Below are 20,306 nucleotides of genomic sequence, written 5' to 3' on the forward strand. Positions count from 1 at the left end.
GGTGCTGTGCAGACACACCTTGACTGAGATCGGGGTCCTGTTGTGCTGTTTAGCTGTTAGCACTCAAGAAAGAGAACTCGGAGTCATGGTGGATAGTTCTCTGAAAACATCCACTCAATGTGCAGCGGCAGTCAAAAAAGCAAACAGAATGTTGGGAATCATTAAGAAAGGGATAGATAATAAGACAGAAAATATCATTTTACCGCTCTATAAATCCATGGGACGCCCATATCTTCAATACTATATGCAGATGTGGTCGCCCCATCTCAAAAAAGATATATTAGTATTGGAAAAGGATCAGAAAAAGGCAACAAAAATGATTAGGGGTATGGAACGGCTTCCGTATGAGCAGAGATTAATAAGACTGGGACTTTTCAGCTTGGAAAAGAGACAGCTAAGGGGAGACTGAGGTCTATAAAATCATGACTGGTAGAGAAAGTAGGTAAGGAAGTGTTATTTACTACTTCTCATAACACAAGAACTAGGGGTCACAAAATCAAATGAGTAGGCAGCAGGTTTAAAACAAATAAAAGGAAGTATTTCTTCACACAATGCACAGTCAACCTGTGGAAGTCCTTGTCAGAGACTGTTGTGGAGGCCAAGACTATAACGGGGTTCAAAAAAGAAGCAGATACATTCATGGAGGATAGGTCCATCAATGGCTATTAGCCAGGATGGGCAGGGATGGTGTCCCTCGCCTCTGTTTGCCAGAAGCTGTGAATGTGAATTCAGGAAATGGATCACTTGATGATTACCTGTTCTGTTCATTCCTTTTGGAGCACCTGGCACTGGCCACTGTCAGAAGCCAGAATACTGGGCTAGATGGACCTTTGGTTTGACCCAGTAGGGCCATTGTTTGGTCTGTACCAACATATAAATGAGTCCCTGTCCCCAAAACTTCAGTAATGAAACTGATTCTTTCCCCCCAAACAGGCTATTCAGGTTCCACACCAGATTTAATCCACAGAATTGAGGTAGAGGAGGCAGAGCTCTGGATCCGGGATGCCGAGGACTCCAGGGAAAGCTCGGGGCCTGAGAGCCCCTCCCAAGGTGAGTCATCATAACCCAGTCTATGGCGGTTCAATGACAAGACAGGACACAGCTTTTAGCAAGCAAGCGGCTGGTCTGCTAACAGGCTTCTGCCTGTCAGCTTTCCACCTTCCCCTTTATTCTCTCTCTCCCCCCGCGCATTACATTCTCCAACAGATAAAAGGAATACACTGGCTTTGTTTAACATTCTTATTTACCAATTTCTATCTACCGCATTCCTTGCTCTCGGGCCTTGAGCCCAGTCCTGAGAGGCTTCCCACGGTTCATGTCATTTGGGCGAGATTCCAAGGTTGATGCCCTTGAGAGGAGCTGTGTGTGCACAGATCCAGCACAACACTCCGGGTGTGCCCTGAATGTTGCCAAGCATATGAACCTTGTATGAATCCTACACCCAGTCCCTTCTGATTTACATACCTGCTAGCGGAGGGCTCCTTCATGTAGAAGGCAAAGGCCAAGTGAGATGCACTGGCTGGGAGCAGAAGGGAACAAATGGAGACTGGGAATTAGGGGCCAGTGTTTATCTGGGAGGGGAATGAACCACTGGGAGAGCTCCTCACTGGAAGCCTGTCAGTGGAAATGGGGTGTGACTTTCTCAAAGCTTTGTTCTTGTTGAGCCAGGAGGTAGGAATCATGGGGAGGAGATTCTTTGGCTGGGATAGGCAGGAAGCCAGGCTGGATGGGCACAATGAGCCTGTCTGGCCTTGATATCTGAATCCTGGAAATCTTAGAAACATAGAATTAGAAGGCACCTCAGTAAGTCATCTAGTCCAGTCAGTCCCCTGCACTGAAGCAGGACTAAGTATTATGGAGTCCATGCCTGACATGGTCTTAAAAACTTCCCATGATGGAGATTTCAGGTAATTTGTTCCACTGCTTAACTACCCTTACAGTTTGGAAGTTTTTCCTAATGTCCAACCTAAATCTCCCTTGCTGCAATTTAAGCCCATTACTTCTTGTCCTGGCCACAGTGGATAAGAACAACAATTTATCACGCTTCTCTTTGTAACAACCTTTTATGTTCTTGAAGATTGTTATCAAACCCTTTCTCCCCCTCCCCCGCCCCCGGCCGTCTTCCCTTCTCCAGACTAAACAAACCCAATTTTTTTCAATCTTACCTCGTAGGTCATGTTTTCTAGACCTTTAGTAATTCTTGTTGCTCTCCTCTGACCCTGTCCAGCTTGTCTACATCGTTTCTGAAGTGTGAGGCCCAGAACTGGACACAGTATTCCAGTTGAGGATTCACTTTGTTGACTCACTTAGTTTGTGATCCACTATAACCTCCAATGGTTTTCTGCAGTACTCCTTCCTAGGCAATCATTTCAATTCCGACCATTTCTCCATTTTGTCAAGATCATTTTAAATTCTAGTCCTGTCCTCTAAAGGGCTTGCAACCCCTCCCCAGCTTTGAATCATCCATAAACTTTATGAGTGCACTCTCCATGCCATTGTCTAAATCATTAATGAAGATACGGAATAGAACCGGACCCAGGACAGATCCCTTTGGGATGCCACTCAAGATACCCTTTCAGCTCATTAGAGAACGATAAGAACCACTCTCTCAGTGCAGTTTTGCAACCAGTTGCGAACCCACCTTACAGTAGCTTTGCCTCGGCTATATTTCTCTAGTTTATTTATGGGAAGGTCATGTAAGACGGTATCAAAAGCCTCACTAAATTTGAGATGTGATATCTACTGCGTCCGCCCAGTCCAAAGCTTGTTACCCGTCAAAGAAGGATGTTAGGTTAGTTTGACATAATTTGTTATTGACAAATCCATGCTGACTGCTAGTTATTACTTTATGTCCTTCTAGGTGCTCACAAATAGAATGTTTGATTACTTGGTCTATAAATCCCTGAGTTGTCCTTATCCCGTTTCTATACCTAGGTACTATATTTGCCCTTTTCCCATCCTCAGGTCTCTCAACCATCCTCCACACATTCTTAGAGATAATCACTAATGGCTCAGAGATCTCTTCATCCAGTTCCTTAAGTATTCTAGGATGTATTTCATCAGTCTCTGCCAACTTGAAGACCTCTAACTTGTCTAAGTAATTCATAACTATTTTCCTTGCCTATTTTAGGCGCAGATCCTACCCCATTGACACTGATGTTGACTGTGTTAGTCAGCTGATCACAGCTAACTTTTTTGGTGAAAACTGAAACAAAAGAGGCATTTAACTGTTCGGCCATTGCTGCGTTTTCTCTTATTCTCTTTCCCTCCATTTAGGAATGGGCCTAGGCTGTCCTTGTTTTCCTCTGCCTTCCCATGTATTTGTAAAATGCTTTGTTTTTTCTCTTTATATTACTGCCTAGTTTAATTCGCTTTTTTGCCTTGGCCTTTCTAATTTTGTTCCTACATGCTTGTGGGTTTGTTTGGGTTTTTTTTTGTTTGGATTTTTTTTAATATTCATCCTTTGTAATTTGACCTAGTATTTACTTCTTGTATGACTCTTGTTTTGAGTTTCCGGTCATTGAAGATCTCCTGGTTAAGCCAGGGAGTCTTACTATCATACTTCCCATCTTTCCTACTCATTGGATATCTGTGACCTACGATGGGACCTAAAAATGATGGGACCTCAAAGCTGTGACAGAAATGGATCAGAGATGGGGAGGTGATTATTAGGGGGCTTATTCCTTCACCCCCTTACTTTCCTGGTCCTTCTCGCATGAACAGAGAGCAACAATACCCGAAGTCCAAAGGTGCAAACAATTCGATGTTTATTGGGGTGAACTTCCAGCAACCATGATTCCAGTTTCCTTCCTTAGTGTCCCCCTTCCCAGCTCTGACACCACACAGCCTTACACCTGTGTCCCTCTTCCCATTCCTGCCCTTAGCCAAACATGATTCCAGTTTCCCCATCCCCATTCCCTGTTCCCATTTCCCCCTTTAGCAAAACATTATTTCAATTTCTTACCCCCATTCCCTGTTCCCATTTCCCCCCACCCTCTTCCTGATTGACTGCAGACTATACAGTAAAACTTGAGTTCTGCTTAGCTATACCTAAACCAATCATTTTCCTGAAATTTAACTCACCAATCCTAACATATTGTAACATGATTATGTAACCAATTATATCCCACCACCTTAATTAGTTTACACCCAGCAAAATTCATTATACAGCAGACAGAAACAATCACAGAACCAGACAGAGATTATACAGACAAAAAATAGCAAAGTGGGAACTATAATGACAAAACAATACAGAAGTGAGGATTTCACATCCCAGCTATTGATAAGTGAGTTCTTGCCAGACAGGATGCTATCAAACTAAGTTTCCTTTTACATCTTCTAGGCACTTCCCTTTCTCTGGAGGTGATAGGCATTATCAGGACAGGATTGTATTCCTAACAGCCCAATAGCACCTTCTTTCAATGTGACTAGTTTGGAATGGGAGGATGTGACCGGTCGCTTCCCAGCTTATGGCTGCCTCTGCTGCTTAGCCAAAGGCCTTAGCCTAAGAACAGGGCCTCAGACTGTCACAGTAAGAGAAGGCCCTTACACTGGCAGACAGTGATTTTGATTCTTTCTTTTATACCTCTAACTAGCCAAGTGGTAAAAATACACCTAAATTCTTAGAGTATAGGCCTTTACAGACAGGCCTGAATATCTATATCCTAACAGTGATGAACTTGGAAGAGATGTGGGGTGATGGATGTGATGGGTTGGATCACAGAAACCCCCTTGGGGTTGCCAACTGATGTACCAAGGCTACTTCTGAACCTGCTTTCCCTGCCCTGGCAGCTTGGGACTTCAGTGCCCTGCCTGGTTTGAGCCAGACCCGCTAGCCTGCTGCAAACCCAGACCCAGGTCTGAACCACGCCCCCTAACAGCTGTAGGCTTAAACTGAAAGCAGCTTAAGAAGTGTTCCTGTCAAGATTCCATACCACCATTAATGGTCCACACTTTGCATAATTACAATAGGCCCTCAGAGTTATATATTATATTTCTAGTTTCAGATACAAGAATGAGACATTCATACAAATAGGATAAACACATTCAGTAGATTATAAGCTTTGTAATGATACCTTACAATGAGACCTTTTGCATGAAGCATGCCTCAGTTACATTATAGTCACGCTCATTAGCATATTTTTATAAAATCATATAGAGTGCAATGTCACAGTGGATTTGAGAGATGCTGAGGGAAAGAGAGAGGTCTCTGTGGTGGGGGAGCATATGGGGACTGCATTTCCCTAGTGGGTAGGACTTTGCAGCAGGATTCAAAACATCTTGTTTTGGTTCTAGAAGTGAGTCACTGTAACTCCCCCATGCCTCAGTTACCCCACCTGTGTAACGGAGAGGGCACTGGGGCTGTGAGGATAAAATATGTGTGTGTCAGTGGATCTGGCACTGGGGGGCAGACAAGCACCTGGGTAGAAAGACACTCCTACTGGTCCATAGACCACAACACCTTCTTCTAGGCTTTCTGCACCTCAGAAAATCATACTGAGCCGGGGGCATCCTAGACATTTTTCAGATGGGTTTCATGCCTCTGCCCCTCCTGACTCAAGTTGTGTGCGCTCGTGTTCTCTGGCCCTGGGCACCTGCATCCAGACATAGCTCAGACAGGCAAAAACCTGCTTGCAGCCTGGGAGAACATCCCCAAGTCACTGGCCCTTGGCAGAGAAGGCGCTGTCCTCTCCAGGTTCCCACCCCACCCCCTCTCTGCCACTTCACATCACACGTGACCTCTCAGACTGGAGAAACATGTCCCCGGCGAGCAAGAAGAAAGCTGGGAATGACTCAGGGCAGGATCAGTCATGTACGATGAGTGCGGAGGACGCCATTTTGTAGAGCAGGTCTCCAGTATTTGCAGCGTTTCACTGTAATGCTCTAAAACTGCCCCACGTGCCAGGCAGCTGCTGCTGGGGGCACGAACGCACATGGGAGCCAGAGGAAATTATCCTGTGTAGCACGACTTGGAGTATCCTGGTGTATGGGCTGGGTGTGAGGGAGAGGGGGTGGGATGGCCTTTGTCACATCCCCCTTTCCTCCTGCTCTCTCAGTGGCACAAAATCATTGTCACTTACATTGCTTCAGTGTCAATGCTTAGCACAGCCCTCAGCCTTAACATGGTCTGTGACAGTCTGTAGATCAAAGGCCTGCTGGGTGGCAGCCGTTCACCCCTTCCAGCTCAGCAGTGTCACTGATTGTCTTGTGACACAATAGAGACCTGTTTTTCAGGTTACATCACACAAACCCTGACTGAGTGGTCATCCCCTCAAACCTCCCCCCAACCCTCTTGAGGTTTTAGTTTAGTTTTGCACAAAGAGTGAAACAGGCTCAGGGTAGATGACATCTTTAGAAGGAATTCCTTGAAAAGGACTCACTCCTGCACAGGAATAAGCTACGCTGATGTGAGCAGCTTTATACCAGTCTCAATGTGTCCACGAGGGGATTGTAGATCCTAAACTGGTTTCAAACTAATATAGTTTAAACAGAGCAAATACTGGGGAACAAGAGACGTACTGTCGCCTGTTTTACAGCACAGAACCAGCAACGTGTAAATAAACCCCTCTGATGGAAATAAAACCAAAATCAGTGAAAACAAAACCCGGATCCTGTGTGTTAGCACTTAGTTCTGGATGAGGGCCCCGTTGTGCCAGACGCTGCCTGTATCCTGGGCAGGCTACAATTTAAGCATCGAACAAGACCCAAGAGGTGCATGGCGCACGTGGGAGCAGGTGCTAGGTGCTGCACAAACAGCATAGGGTAGAACCACCCTGAGTCAGGCTGCAGATTTGTGTCAGCATTTCCTATCGGAAATTACGGAGCAGTTGTAGTAAATTTAGTAAAAGTCACAGGTCACTAAATGTACTGTGACCGCTCCATGATTTTTCACAAAACCTGCCCTCCTCCTCGCCCTGCCCAGGAACCCTCCAATACTGCAACCCTAACCGCAGGCTGATGCAGAGGCGTTGAGGCAGGCTGGAGAAGATATGAGTGGCAAGTCCATTCACTGAAGTTTGCCCCACCTCCCCCACCATCATGACTGGGGGCGGGGGCAAATCTGAGTGGCACTGTAAGTCCGCAGGCCAGGTCTCAGTACCCAGAGCGAGACTTTGGGTCCAGCCCTGTGGGACAGGAGCCACCATTGCTGGGTGAGGCACCCATCCAAAAAACAGTCACAGACAAATGGGGAAATCGCTCCATCCTTGAAATTTTTCCTTCCTTGACAAACCTGTAGCCTTAACTATGAGCTAACACTGGGATTGCCTCTGCTCTCTCCAGCAGGGCTCGGGATACTGGGGGGACCGAGGACACCGTCTGAGTGTGGGGAGAGCGCGGCAGGAACGCAGGATCCCACAGCCCACAAAAGGATCCATGCACAGGACGCAGTCCGTCCCCCGAATAAACTCAGCCAGAGACTCCCCATGGGCCGGTGTCCCTATCGCTGCGCTGACTGTGGCAAGAGCTTCAGACAGTCCTCAATCCTGAGAATACACTGGTTTACGCACACTGGGGAGCGGCCGCACCACTGCTCTGACTGCGGGAAGAGCTTTGCACAGAGCTCACACCTGAGAGCACACCAGCGCACGCACACCGGGGAGCGACCGCACCACTGTGCTGACTGCGGGAAGGGCTTTGCACAGAGCTCACACCTGAGAAGACACCAGCGCACGCACACCGGGGAGCGACCGTACCACTGCTCTGACTGCGGGAAGAGCTTTGCACAGAGCTCATACCTGAGAAGACACCAGCGCACGCACACCGGGGAGCGACCGTACCACTGTGCTGACTGCGGGAGGAGGTTTTCACGGAGCTCACTCCTGAGAAGACACCAGCGCACGCACACCGGGGAGCGACCGCACCGCTGTGCTGACTGCGGGAAGAGGTTTTCATGGAGCTCACTCCTGAGAAGACACCAGAGCACGCACACCGGGGAGCGACCGCACCGCTGTGCTGACTGCGGGAAGAGGTTTTCACGGAGCTCACACCTGAGAAGACACCAGCACACGCACACCGGGGAGCGACCGCACCGCTGTGCTGACTGCGGGAAGAGGTTTTCACGGAGCTCACACCTGAGAAGACACCAGAGCACGCACACCAGGGAGCGACCACACCACTGTGCTGACTGCGGGAAGAGGTTTTCACGGAGCTCACACCTGAGAAGACACCACAGCACGCACACCGGGGAGCGACCACACCGCTGTGCTGACTGTGGGAAGGGCTTTGCACGGAGCTCAAGCCTGAGAAGACACCAGCGCACACATCAGGGCGCAGCCGCATCATTGTAACGATTCTAGTAAGAACTTCAACAGAACCAGTGCACTGATCAAGCACCAGTGCACGCACACTGCCGGGGAGGACATTCCGATGCATTGGCTGAAGCAGGAACTTTGCTCGGGCCTCCTCCTTGCTATCACATCGGTTCATTCACAGCCGAGAGTGGCCAAACAGCTGTGCTGTCTGGGGCAAGCACTTTGCTAGATTGGCCAACCTCTCAGCACCCGGTCATGCACCCCAATGCCCTTCTGCCACCTGCAGGGCCTCAAGGGCTTCTGGCAGTCAGTGGGCCTGACACAGCTCCAGCAGATGCAGGTCAGGACATAGTCCTGTCCCCAGGATGCCCAGCAGAGAGATGGGGGGGAGGGGGACAGGGAAGGGGACTTGGCTTAGCAGTGTGTGGAAGAGCAGACAGGTGGAGTGTATTTAGAGCAGATGGTCACAGCCTACTGCATTAGATGGGATCCAACCCGGTCTCTCTCTTTCTGTCCCACACTCACTCCCCCTCTCCCCCTCCACCCGTCTCAATGGGACCAAGCTAGGAACTTCCCCCACACACCTACCTTGGTTCCAGCCAGAGGATTACTCTTGGATGACATCTAGAGGTGGGATTTGCAGTCCTGTCTCAGCATGGATTGGGCTGAAGGGCAGGACAACCTAGTGCAGGGGTGGGCAAACTTTTTGGCCCGAGGGCCACATCGGGGTGCAAAGCTGTATGGAGGGCTGGGTAGGGAAGGCTGTGCCTCCCTAAACAGCCGGGCCCCCACCCCTGAGGGCCCCTCTCAGAACCCCCGACCCATCCAATGCCCCCTGCTCCTTGTCCCCTGACCGCCTCCTCCCGGGACCCCCCGCCCCAACCGCCCTCCCCGGACTCCACCCCCTATCCAACCCCTGCTGCTCCCTGTCCCCTGACTGCACTGACCCCATCCACACCCCCAGCCCCTCACAGGCTCCCCAGGACTCCCATGCCTGTCCAACCCCCCCACCCCGTTCCTCCCGCCCCCCCCGAACCTCCGCCCCATCCAACCCCCCTGCTCCCTGCCCCCTTACCATGCCGCTCAGAGCTGCAGGACTAGCAGCCGCACCGCCCGGCCGGAGCCAGCCATGCTGCCCATGCAGCTGCGGGGGAAGGGGGACAGCGGGGGAGGGGCCGGGGGCTCAAGGGCCGGGCAGGACGGTCCCGCTGGCCAGATGTGGCTCACAGGCTGTAGTCTGCCCACCTCTGACCGAGTGTGTGTGATTGAAAAAAGACTGAGGAACTGCTCATGCCGTCTATTCTAAATAGAAATGTAACAAAGAAGAATTATGTACCTAATGTGTAACAGAGGGCTGTCTAACCCAGTGTTTCTTTCCTATTAAAGAAGCTGATGCATTCACACAGCATGTGGAGAAGCCAGTGTAAACAGTGTAACCAATCAAAATGTTCTCGGGCCCAACTGCCCATGATGCCTGATGAACTGTGTGACTGGCAGGCGCACAGAGAGAGTTTCCCATTACTCCTGGGGGAATTCAACGCCTAAAAATTCTCCAAACAAAATTTTAAAATTCTGCATATTCTGTTTGTCCAAATAACACAATATAATCACACTGGTTTCAATTATTTTGGTAATTTATTTCAAATGTCGGCAAGTATGTCTGTAACAATACAAAAAAGATTCAGTACTTGTGGCACCTTAGAGACCCACAAATTTATTTGAGCATAAGCATAAAGTGAGCTGTAGCCCACGAAAGCTTATGCTCTCATAAATTTGTTAGTCTCTACGGTGCCACAAGTCCTCCTTTTCTTTTTGCGGCTGCAGACTAACACGGCTGCTACTCTGAAAAAAGATTCCGTTAGTGTTTTTTGACAAATAGATTCTTTACTAGGCATATTAACACAGAACTTTGAGTAAGAAGTCGTGTAAACTACCATACAGAACCATGCCCCTCAGAAGCAGTGCAAAGGCTTGAGGGACTCGGGGGTAATGGAGAAGCTCAGGGAAAGGGAAGTAATTGCCAGGAAGGAGCCTGGGAGTGAAGCAGGAGGGTTATTGGGTGTCTTCCCCCCCCGCCAGCCCTTCTGAATCGCACCTGGAGCTGCAGCTAGCAAGAGATGTCAGGAGTAACAAGAAGGGTTTCTTCAGGTATGTTGGCAACAAGAAGAAAGCCAAGGAAAGTGTGGGCCCCTTACTGAATGAGGGAGGCAACCTAGTGACAGAGGATGTGGAAAAAGCTAATGTACTCAATGCTTTTTTTGCCTCTGTTTTCACTAACAAGGTCAGCTCCCAGACTGCTGCGCTGGGCATCACAGAATGGGGAAGAGATGGCCAGCCCTCTGTGGAGATAGAGGTGGTTAGGGACTATTTAGAAAAGCTGGACGTGCACAAGTCCATGGGGCCGGACAAGTTGCATCCGAGAGTGCTGAAGGAATTGGCGGCTGTGATTGCAGAGCCCTTGGCCATTATCTTTGAAAACTCGTGGCGAACGGGGGAAGTCCCGGATGACTGGAAAAAGGCTAATGTAGTGCCAATCTTTAAAAAAGGGAAGGAGGAGTATCCTGGGAACTACAGGCCAGTCAGCCTCACCTCAGTCCCTGGAAAAATCATGGAGCAGGTCCTCAAAGAATCAATCCTGAAGCACTTACATGAGAGGAAAGTGATCAGGAACAGTCAGCATGGATTCACCAAGGGAAGGTCATGCCTGACTAATCTAATCGCCTTTTATGATGAGATTACTGGTTCTGTGGATGAAGGGAAAGCAGTGGATGTATTGTTTCTTGACTTTAGCAAAGCTTTTGACACGGTCTCCCACAGTATTCTTGTCAGCAAGTTAAGGAAGTATGGGCTGGATGAATGCACTATAAGGTGGGTAGAAAGCTGGCTAGATTGTCGGGCTCAACGGGTAGTGATCAATGGCTCCATGTCGAGTTGGCAGCCGGTGTCAAGTGGAGTGCCCCAGGGGTCGGTCCTGGGGCCGGTTTTGTTCAATATCTTCATAAATGATCTGGAGGATGGTGTGGATTGCACTCTCAGCAAATTTGCGGATGATACTAAACTGGGAGGAGTGGTAGATACGCTGGAGGGGAGGGATAGGATACAGAAGGACCTAGACAAATTGGAGGATTGGGCCAAAAGAAATCTGATGAGGTTCAATAAGGATAAGTGCAGGGTCCTGCACTTAGGATGGAAGAATCCAATGCACCGCTACAGACTAGGGACCGAATGGCTAGGCAGCAGTTCTGCGGAAAAGGACCTAGGGGTGACAGTGGACGAGAAGCTGGATATGAGTCAGCAGTGTGCCCTTGTTGCCAAGAAGGCCAATGGCATATTGGGATGTATAAGTAGGGGCATACCAAGCAGATCGAGGGACGTGATCGTTCCCCTCTATTCGACACTGGTGAGGCCTCATCTGGAGTACTGTGTCCAGTTTTGGGCCCCACACTACAAGAAGGATGTGGATAAATTGGAGAGAGTCCAGCGAAGGGCAACAAAAATGATTAGGGGTCTAGAGCACATGACTTATGAGGAGAGGCTGAGGGAGCTGGGATTGTTTAGTCTGCAGAAGAGAAGAATGAGGGGGGATTTGATAGCTGCTTTCAACTACCTGAAAGGGGGTTCCAAAGAGGATGGCTCTAGACTGTTCTCAATGGTAGCAGATGACAGAACGAGGAGTAATGGTCTCAAGTTGCAATGGGGGAGGTTTAGATTGGATATTAGGAAAAACTTTTTCACTAAGAGGGTGGTGAAACACTGGAATGTGTTACCTAGGGAGGTGGTAGAATCTCCTTCCTTAGAGGTTTTTAAGGTCAGGCTTGACAAAGCCCTGGCTGGGATGATTTAACTGGGAATTGGTCCTGCTTCGAGCAGGGGGTTGGACTAGATGACCTTCTGGGGTCCCTTCCAACCCTGATATTCTATGATTCTATGAACCCCAGTCTATGTGACCTTACAGAAGTCCTGTGTGCCCTGCTCTGTCTGTGTCCCCCCCTCATCTTGCATATTTCCTCACAGGTTGCTGTGAGGAATGCCACTTCTGCTATGGCTGTGAGTTGGCTATCCTCTATTCTGGCACCACAATAGCTCCTGGTGGGCAAAAGGTGTAACTGCAGCGCCTCTCTGACAAAATGTATTTTCTGCAGAGGAAAAAAAAATCTACGGGGGACATGAATTCTGCGCCTGTGCAATGGTGCACAATTTCCCCAGGCCTATACAGGAGACCATTGTGATCATTTAGCCTGAGCGCCTGTATAACACAGGCCAAAGAACTTCCCTGAGTTAATACCGGTTTGAACTAGAGCAGAGCTTTGATTTTTTTAAAATCTAAACTTGACTTAAAAATTGCCAGAGATGGAGAATCCACCAGGATGCTTCGGAAATGATAAATTGTACATGCATGGTTAAAAGTAGGGAAAGAGGTTTGGTTTTATTTTACCATCTGCCTGTTTAGAAGAGCCTGAAGTTGCCACTTCCCCCTCCGACAGCTCACACTGCAAATGAATTCTCTTTTGTAAAAACAACTTATGCACACGAGGGAGGGAAATGGTTGTGGATGTTCTCCGAGGGAGAGTCAAACAGCACAATGCCTCTTGCAGGGGAGCAGCCATTGCACCAGATGTGCAAAGGTGGGCTGAAGGCAGCAGTAGCCGGCTGCACAGTGTGGGCTTCATCCCCCTAGGGCACCAGCTGCTTTTTCCCTTCCATGAAAGTCTGTCTGATGCTTTGATTGCCCCACCGCTTACACAGTAGCTCCTTGATTGGATTGACACAGCCCACTCTGACCTGTGCTTTGGGGCTGGAGAAGGAAAAAAATGCCTCACAACATATGGAGTTTAGAGGAGGGAGAGTTGTTTGCCTTGGTTTTAGTTGAAATATATTATTCTTTTGAGATAATTTAAAGATGGGGGGCCTCTGTACATCTTAAAGTGCATTACAAAGCAGCTTAGTGTCTCAATCCCCATTTTACAGATGGGGAAACCAAGGCACAGAGAGCCTCACCCAAGGTCAGTCAACAGGCCAGTGGCGAGCTGGGAATGGAACTCTGGTCTCCTGGCTCCCAGCCCATAGCTCAGCCCACTGAACCACACTGTCTTTAAAAACAGCTCTTCAGTGTGTAATGTCTTGCTGTGCTTTTAAATGAAAACACTAAGCTTCACACACCCCTTTGTACAGCATGAAAGAGTAACAGCCCCCCCACAACCTCCCCAATGTCACTGCCACACTGGGCAAGGAGAGATCTGACCATCCAGAACCCCCCAGCTTTTAATGAGATGAAAGGAGGGGGCAGTTCCACAGTATGTGCTTATTGTATGACTGGTAGGGTTGCCAGTCATACAATACCTTTTGGTTACCTTTTGGTTACAGGACAGGAGAAGGCAGCAGTGCTTAGCAAACGTAAAGGAGCTGAGTATCAGAAGGCAAGGGAAGCAAACATGTGGTCTGGTGTTGCAACTAAGACCTGACGCTTCTGTAAGGAGTTGGACGCCATCCTTGGTGGCCACCGCACCTGCACTACCAAGAGCCCCATGGATACTTTGGCGGGGCTGGAGGTGGTGGATGGGGGCTCGAGCCTGAGGACAAAGTCATGGACAAGGAGGTCGAGTTGGAGGATGTTGGGGAGCCCATGGCCGGCTTGTCCGGTGGCACGGCAAGTCAGGAATTCTTCTCCACTGCAGAGGGGTCTAGCCAGTCTCAGAAGTCTGTTTGTGGCCCACGTGACACAGGAAAAGAGAACCATGGAGTTCATTTTGAAGTTCATGATGCTCGGTTATACGAGGTAGAGCTGTTCTTTCCTATGTGTATTGTGGAAGTGGGTGAAGAGATAGAAATGTACAAGACTAGCTGTCCTTACCCATAACTATTTTACATTTGGGGACAATGTATGCCTTCAAATCAGCGGCACTGCTATGAGTACCCGCATGGCCCCACAGTATGCCAACATTTTTATGGCTGACTTAGAACAACGCTTCCTCAGCTCTCATCCCCTAACGCCCCTACTCTACTTGCTCTATATTGATGACATCTTCATCATCTGGACCCATGGAAAAGAAGCCCTTGAGGAATTCCACCATGATTTCAACAATTTCCATCCCACCATCAACCTCAGCCTGGTCCAGTCCACACAAGAGATCCACTTCCTGGACACTACAGTGCTAATAAACGATGGTCACATAAACACCACCCTATACCGGAAACCTACTGACCGCTATTCCTACCTACATGCCTCCAGCTTACACCCTGCCCACACCACACGATCCATTGTCTACAGCCAAGCTCTGTGATACAACCACATTTGCTCCAACCCCTCAGACAGAGACAAACACCTACAAGATCTCTATCAAGCAGTCTTACAACTACAATATCCACCTGCGGAAGTGAAGAAACAGATTGATAGAGCCAGAAGAGTTCCCAGAAGTCACCTACTACAGGACAGGCCCAACAAAGAAAATAACAGAACGCAACTAGCCGTCACCTTCAGCCCCCAACTAAAACCCCTCCAACGCATTATCAAGGATCTACAACCTATCCTGAAGGATGACCCAACACTCTCACAAATCTTGGGAGACAGGCCAGTCCTTGCCTACAGACAGCCCCCCAACCTGAAGCGAATACTCACCAGCAACCACATACCACACAACAGAACCACTAACCCAGGAACCTATCCTTGCAACAAAGCCCGTTGCCAACTGTGCCCACATATCTATTCAGGGGACACCATCACAGGGCCTAATCACATCAGCCACACTATCAGAGGCTCGTTCACCTGCACATCTACCAATGTGATATATGCCATCATGTGCCAGCAATGCCCCTCTGCCATGTACATTGGTCAAACTGGACAGTCTCTACGTAAAAGAATAAATGAACACAAATCAGACGTCAAGAATTATAACATTCATAAACCAGTCGGAGAACACTTCAATCTCTCTGGTCACGCGATTACAGACATGAAAGTTGCGATATTACAACAGAAAAACTTCAAAACCAGACTCCAGCGAGAGACTGTTGAATTGGAATTCATTTGCAAATTGGATACAATTAACTTAGGCTTGAATAGAGACTGGGAGTGGCTAAGTCATTATGCAAGGTGACCTATTTCCCCTTGTTTTTTCCTACCCCCCCCTTCCTCAGACGTTCTTGTTAAACCCTGGATTTGTGCTGGAAATGGCCCACCTTGATTATCATACACATTGTAAGGAGAGTGATCACTTTAGATAAGCTACTACCAACAGGAGAGTGGGTTTGTGGGGGAGGTGGGGAGAAAACCTGGATTTGTGCTGGAAATGGCCCAACTTGATTATCATACACATTGTAAGGAGAGTGATCACTTTAGATAAGCTATTACCAGCAGGAGAGTGGGGTGGGGGGAGAGAAAACCTTTTGTAGTGGTATACACCCATTTTTTCATGGTTTGTATGTATAAGAACATCTCCTGTATTTTCCACAGTATGCATCCGATGAAGTGAGCTGTAGCTCACGAAAGCTTATGCTCAGATAAATTGGTTAGTCTCTAAGGTGCCACAAGTACTCCTTTTCTTTTTGGTTTTAAATAACCACTCATCATTAAGTCTAGTGTCTGGGTGGTGAAACAAGGACTGGGATACCTAACGAGGCTGCAATTCTGACTTCTTGTTAGCCAGTGTAGTGAGACAGAAGTTTTACTTCTGTTGCTGGTGTGGCATAACTTATGGAAGAACAACCACCAGTTCTGACATGTGTCTGCCCTATTTCTCAGCAGTTTGTCCTGATTCTGGTATTCTCAGGTGTGACCCACTGAAGCACAGTGACACGAGCACAGGATGATTATCCCCACATCTGCTACTCCGGGATTCTTACACCAACCTCTGCAGCCTCTGGTGCTGGAAACAGGACACTGGAGTGGACACACCTCTGCACTGATCCCGTCTGGCAATTCCCTATGACCCAAGTGAGTTGCCCATGGTCACAGAGGCAGCAAGTGGCAGAGCTAGGAATAGACACCAGGAGTCCTGTGGCCCAGCCCAGCACCGTAGCCACAACCCCAGCCTCGCTCCCTCCCTCAAGGCTCCCAATGCCCCTTGGCAGGATCTGGCCTGGCCCATAGAATGCAGCAAGGGCCCCTCTGCCCCCTGAGATGAGCTGGCAGGACCCAGCTACTTACCCCTCCTTTGATGGCGTCCTCAATGGATGCTTTGGGCATGCTCTTTCTCCAGCACTGCTCGATGATGTTGGCCAGGTTGGTGTCGAGATCAGGGTTGGGTCTGCAGGAAGTGTCACAAGGGAGACATGGCTGGGATCCCATTCCAGGCCAGTCCTGGCTCCCAGCCCCTATTACTTTAAACCACCAGCCTCCACTCCTCTCCTCTCCAAGAGCCAGGGGTAGGACCCAGGCATCTTGACTCTAACTACCCCCTCCCAGAGCCAGGGATAGAACCGAGGAGTCCTGAGGCCCCTGGTGACTCTCCCTGCCCTAAACCACCTGTCCCAAACCCTTCCCCTCTTCAGCCACGGTTAGATGTTATCTTAGGCCGCCTGAACCACAGGGACTGGGCTTCCCCCCACTTATGTGAAGTAGCTGCAAGAGCGGGACAGAGACCCAGTCACGTTAGGGGAGGTGTTGTGAGACAGAGGAAAGGTACAGTGGAAGAAGGATGAGAATGGGAGACACTACCCCACAGACCAGCATCCTCTGTTCCAGCAGCCAGGGACGGTGCGGGCCTTGGGCTAATAGAGGTTAGGAGGTGCTGGGGTTAGGGGCAACAGGATCAGTGCTACTCAAGGTGGATAAAAATCAATGATTTTTTTAAAATACAAAAATTCAGATTTTTTTTAATTTAAATCAGATTTTTTTGATGTAAATCAGATTTTTTTTGAAAAAATGCTTTTTGAGGAAAAAAAGTTTTAATTAAGATACATTATAGCTCAAAGATATTTCATAATGGAATAGGGATTATAAATTCTAATTCTATAATATGAGACAATATATTTATGTAATGTTTAAGAATTCTATAGTATGAGACAATATAGTATGAGAAAATATATTCATGTAATGTTTAAGAAAAGTTTTGTAAATGAGTTTTGTAAATGAGTTCCAATAGTTCATGGATTAGGGACCCAATCTTATTGGGTTCCAGAGGCTTCTGTATAGATTATTTAGGTTAATCTTTCTATCTACCCAATGGGACTTAGTGCTCAGTCTAGAAGATACCATCAGAGATGCTTAGTTTTGCAGTTCTCAAACTGTGGATTTGTGTCTCTAGAAATAACATGCTTATTAACAGCAAAAATGTTTTAAATAAATAAATGATATATAGAGGTGAGAAATAACAGACCTCAACCCTATTGTCCCTCTGTAAGTTTGTGTACACAGAGTCAATCCCTTACCTCTCTCTAAAAGTGCAAAGTTTCAAAAAGTTCAACGAATAGAAGATTGTTGGGGGCGGAATAGATCTGGACAAGGAGAAGAAGTCTGGAGATAAATGTGAGAAGGGAGGGACAGGAAGTAGAAACAAAAGTGAAACTGTTTGAGCAGCATATTCCAGAAGTCTTGAGCTCTTTCTGAGTGTAGCCTTCATTGATTCGAGCTCTACCATACCATTCCCTCACTAGAAGGGAAAACCTATAATGGCAGCAGGCCATAAAAGAGACCCAGTTTGGGAATATTTTAATGAAGTTCCTCTACCTGTGGGTAGGACAGGCATGCGTGCAAAATGCAAACAGTGCAACAGAAATGCAAGGCCTAGCTGCCCGAATGAATGAACACTGGCAATGGGTCACTGAGGCGAGGTTGGCTTATGGGATTGGGATCCCCTGGGAGGGGAGGACCCTAAACCATGGGAACTGTGGTCCGGGAGGGATGCAGGGCCTGAACTGGTGGAGATAAAGGGACTGTGGAGGGGCAGGTAAGGGCAGGGGAGAAACTGGACAGAGGAGGGCGATCCTGAGCGGGATGAGCTAATTCCTGGACTGACCAGCAGGAGGCGCTGCAGCGGTGAGTGCTCGCCCTGCTACAGGGGACGACACTTCGGTTGCACAAGATTCCCTCAGGGTTTTCATAACGCACCCACAATTTGTCACTCCCATGTGGTTAAGATGTGGGAAAAATTGACACCTGATGAGCAAAAGAGAGTAATTTCTTAAGTTGATGATCTATTGGTGCATGGGGACAATAGGTTGGTAGGATCACTGAGGAGGTGTTACAGATCATCCAAGATACCGTATTCAAGGCTAGCAGAGCCAAGGCCCAATCGGGACACCAAGAGGTAAAATATTTAGGGGTCATATTGGGAAAGGAAGGATGAGCCTCAGCTGCACAATGGGTGGAGTTGATTAGAAAACTTCCCACCCCTACTGATGTGGCATCCTTAAGAGCCCTTTTGGAAACTCTGAACTTCTCAAGAGATTTTATTGAAATGTATGCTGACAAGAGTCACCCACTGTATTTTCTCCTAAAGAAAGGGTGGCAATAGTACATTCTGCCGCCTGCCCGCCTCCCTCCCCCACTCCCAGCGCAAGAGGGGTCCTGGGGGTGGCCCCCTGGCCCAAGTTTTAGTTAGGGGCTGGAACAAAAATCATGGACAGGTCATGGTTACTAAAAATACCTGTGACTAAAACACAGCCTGACCTATAATATCCTGAACAAACCGTATGGAATTATGATACACTTTAGTGAATTAAGTTAAACTGTATTGAATTAGGGTTAATATCTTTGGGGTACATTATACTAAAAATGCAGCTGTGTATGCATTATTGTTACCTTGCTCGTACCTTCTCTAGTAGGGAGGCTAATATCCTTCCTCTGTTATCCCACCCCAGAGAGATCTGCATGTACTAGTTCAGACTGGATTCTCTAGGGACCAAACCACAAAGAAGGGTTTTGTGAATAACTAGCCTGGTTTCAAACAGGCTCAGGGCCTTCTTCCTGATCCATCAAATGGACAGGACTCCTGACCCACGCAGAACTTCGGGCCTTAGGGGAGGGCTGGAAGGACTGGGTGCTAGTTTTGAGCTGAAACTGGGAAGAGATGGTAACCACAAGGAACACAATTGGGCAGGGGTTTGAAGGACTGCTTCTGCCAGAATCCATGGCAGGTTGGGGAATCCTGGTCTTGTTAGCATGAGTGTAGGTTTCTTATTTTTATTTGATTTATTTTGTGTGTTTTCTCTGTAGTTCTTTGTGCCTTAAGAAGAAAGCAGACTTGCTAGGAAATGCTGGGTGGTACTTTATACCTGTCGCACTGCATCTATTAACAATTTCTGAAAAGAAAGTCCTTGGGCAGCCTGTCTGTGCTGGGATAACACAGGGAAGGGAGAACGGTGCAACCTGGAAATACCCCTATCAGAAGGGAGAGGGGCAAGTGTCTTCAGCCAAGAGAGGGAACAACTGGGGAGCTGGAAGCCTGACAGCGGGTGCCCTGGTTGGGCCACTGAGGGCTAATACAAGTGCAGTCGCTCTGAACTGACATCCAGAGCCCAGCCTGGCCCCTGGCAGCCTCTCCCTGGGTAAGCTCAGGGGTATGCAACCAGGTAAGTGGTTCCTCCTCCCTCTCATCTGCCACCTGCTCTAGTCCTCCTGCCCCTCTCCGCTCCTTGTGTCCTACCCAAGCCTACCTGCCCCAACCCCATGGCTCCTGCCCCCTATATCCTAACACCACTGCCCTAGCCTTCCTGTCCACATCTCCCCGGCCTCCCGTATTCTAGTGCATCTGCATCCTGCCCCTTCTGTGTGCCCCCAGGTCCAGCCCCCTACTGTGGCAATCTGCCCCACAGTGGCCTGCTCTCATCTGTCCCCAGGTCCTGACCCCCATCCCATGGGCCCCCTTCTCTAGCATTCTGCCCGATCTGCCCCCATGTTCTATTCCCACCCACCATCTGCTCCTTCCCTACCGTTTTTCTAGCCCCTCCCCTCTGCCAACTGGGTCCCAGTCCCCCCATCCCATTTCTCACTAGGGCTGACAACCCTTGGGCCTGGAGTTTCCAAGAATTAAAAATTAATCTTTAATTAAAGAGTGTCAGAAAAAGAAATCTACTGGCAACCCCTTTTCTCTCCCAGTGTGTTTCAAATCGCACCGCATC

At 48.5% G+C, this 20,306-nt stretch overlaps 1 protein-coding gene and 1 long non-coding RNA gene across 2 annotated transcripts; both read left to right on the plus strand.

Annotated features, from left to right (window-relative positions):
* The first annotated feature begins 938 nt into the window (after positions 1-938).
* LOC141988627 (uncharacterized) lies at positions 939-8,421 on the plus strand. Its single transcript, XM_074954470.1, has 2 exons — positions 939-1,050; positions 7,282-8,421. Exon 2 carries the CDS (start codon positions 7,425-7,427, stop codon positions 8,286-8,288), a length of 864 nt encoding a protein of 287 aa, XP_074810571.1. The 5' UTR covers positions 939-1,050; positions 7,282-7,424; the 3' UTR covers positions 8,289-8,421.
* Positions 8,422-10,407: 1,986 nt separating this feature from the next.
* Positions 10,408-19,629, plus strand: LOC141988630 (uncharacterized). Its single transcript, XR_012639795.1, has 3 exons — positions 10,408-11,120; positions 13,617-16,179; positions 19,402-19,629. It is a non-coding gene; the product is annotated as an uncharacterized LOC141988630 (long non-coding RNA).
* The last annotated feature ends 677 nt before the right edge of the window (positions 19,630-20,306 follow it).

Source organism: Natator depressus, chromosome 6 (assembly GCF_965152275.1).
Source record: "Natator depressus isolate rNatDep1 chromosome 6, rNatDep2.hap1, whole genome shotgun sequence".
NCBI classification, from domain to species: domain Eukaryota; kingdom Metazoa; phylum Chordata; order Testudines; family Cheloniidae; genus Natator; species Natator depressus.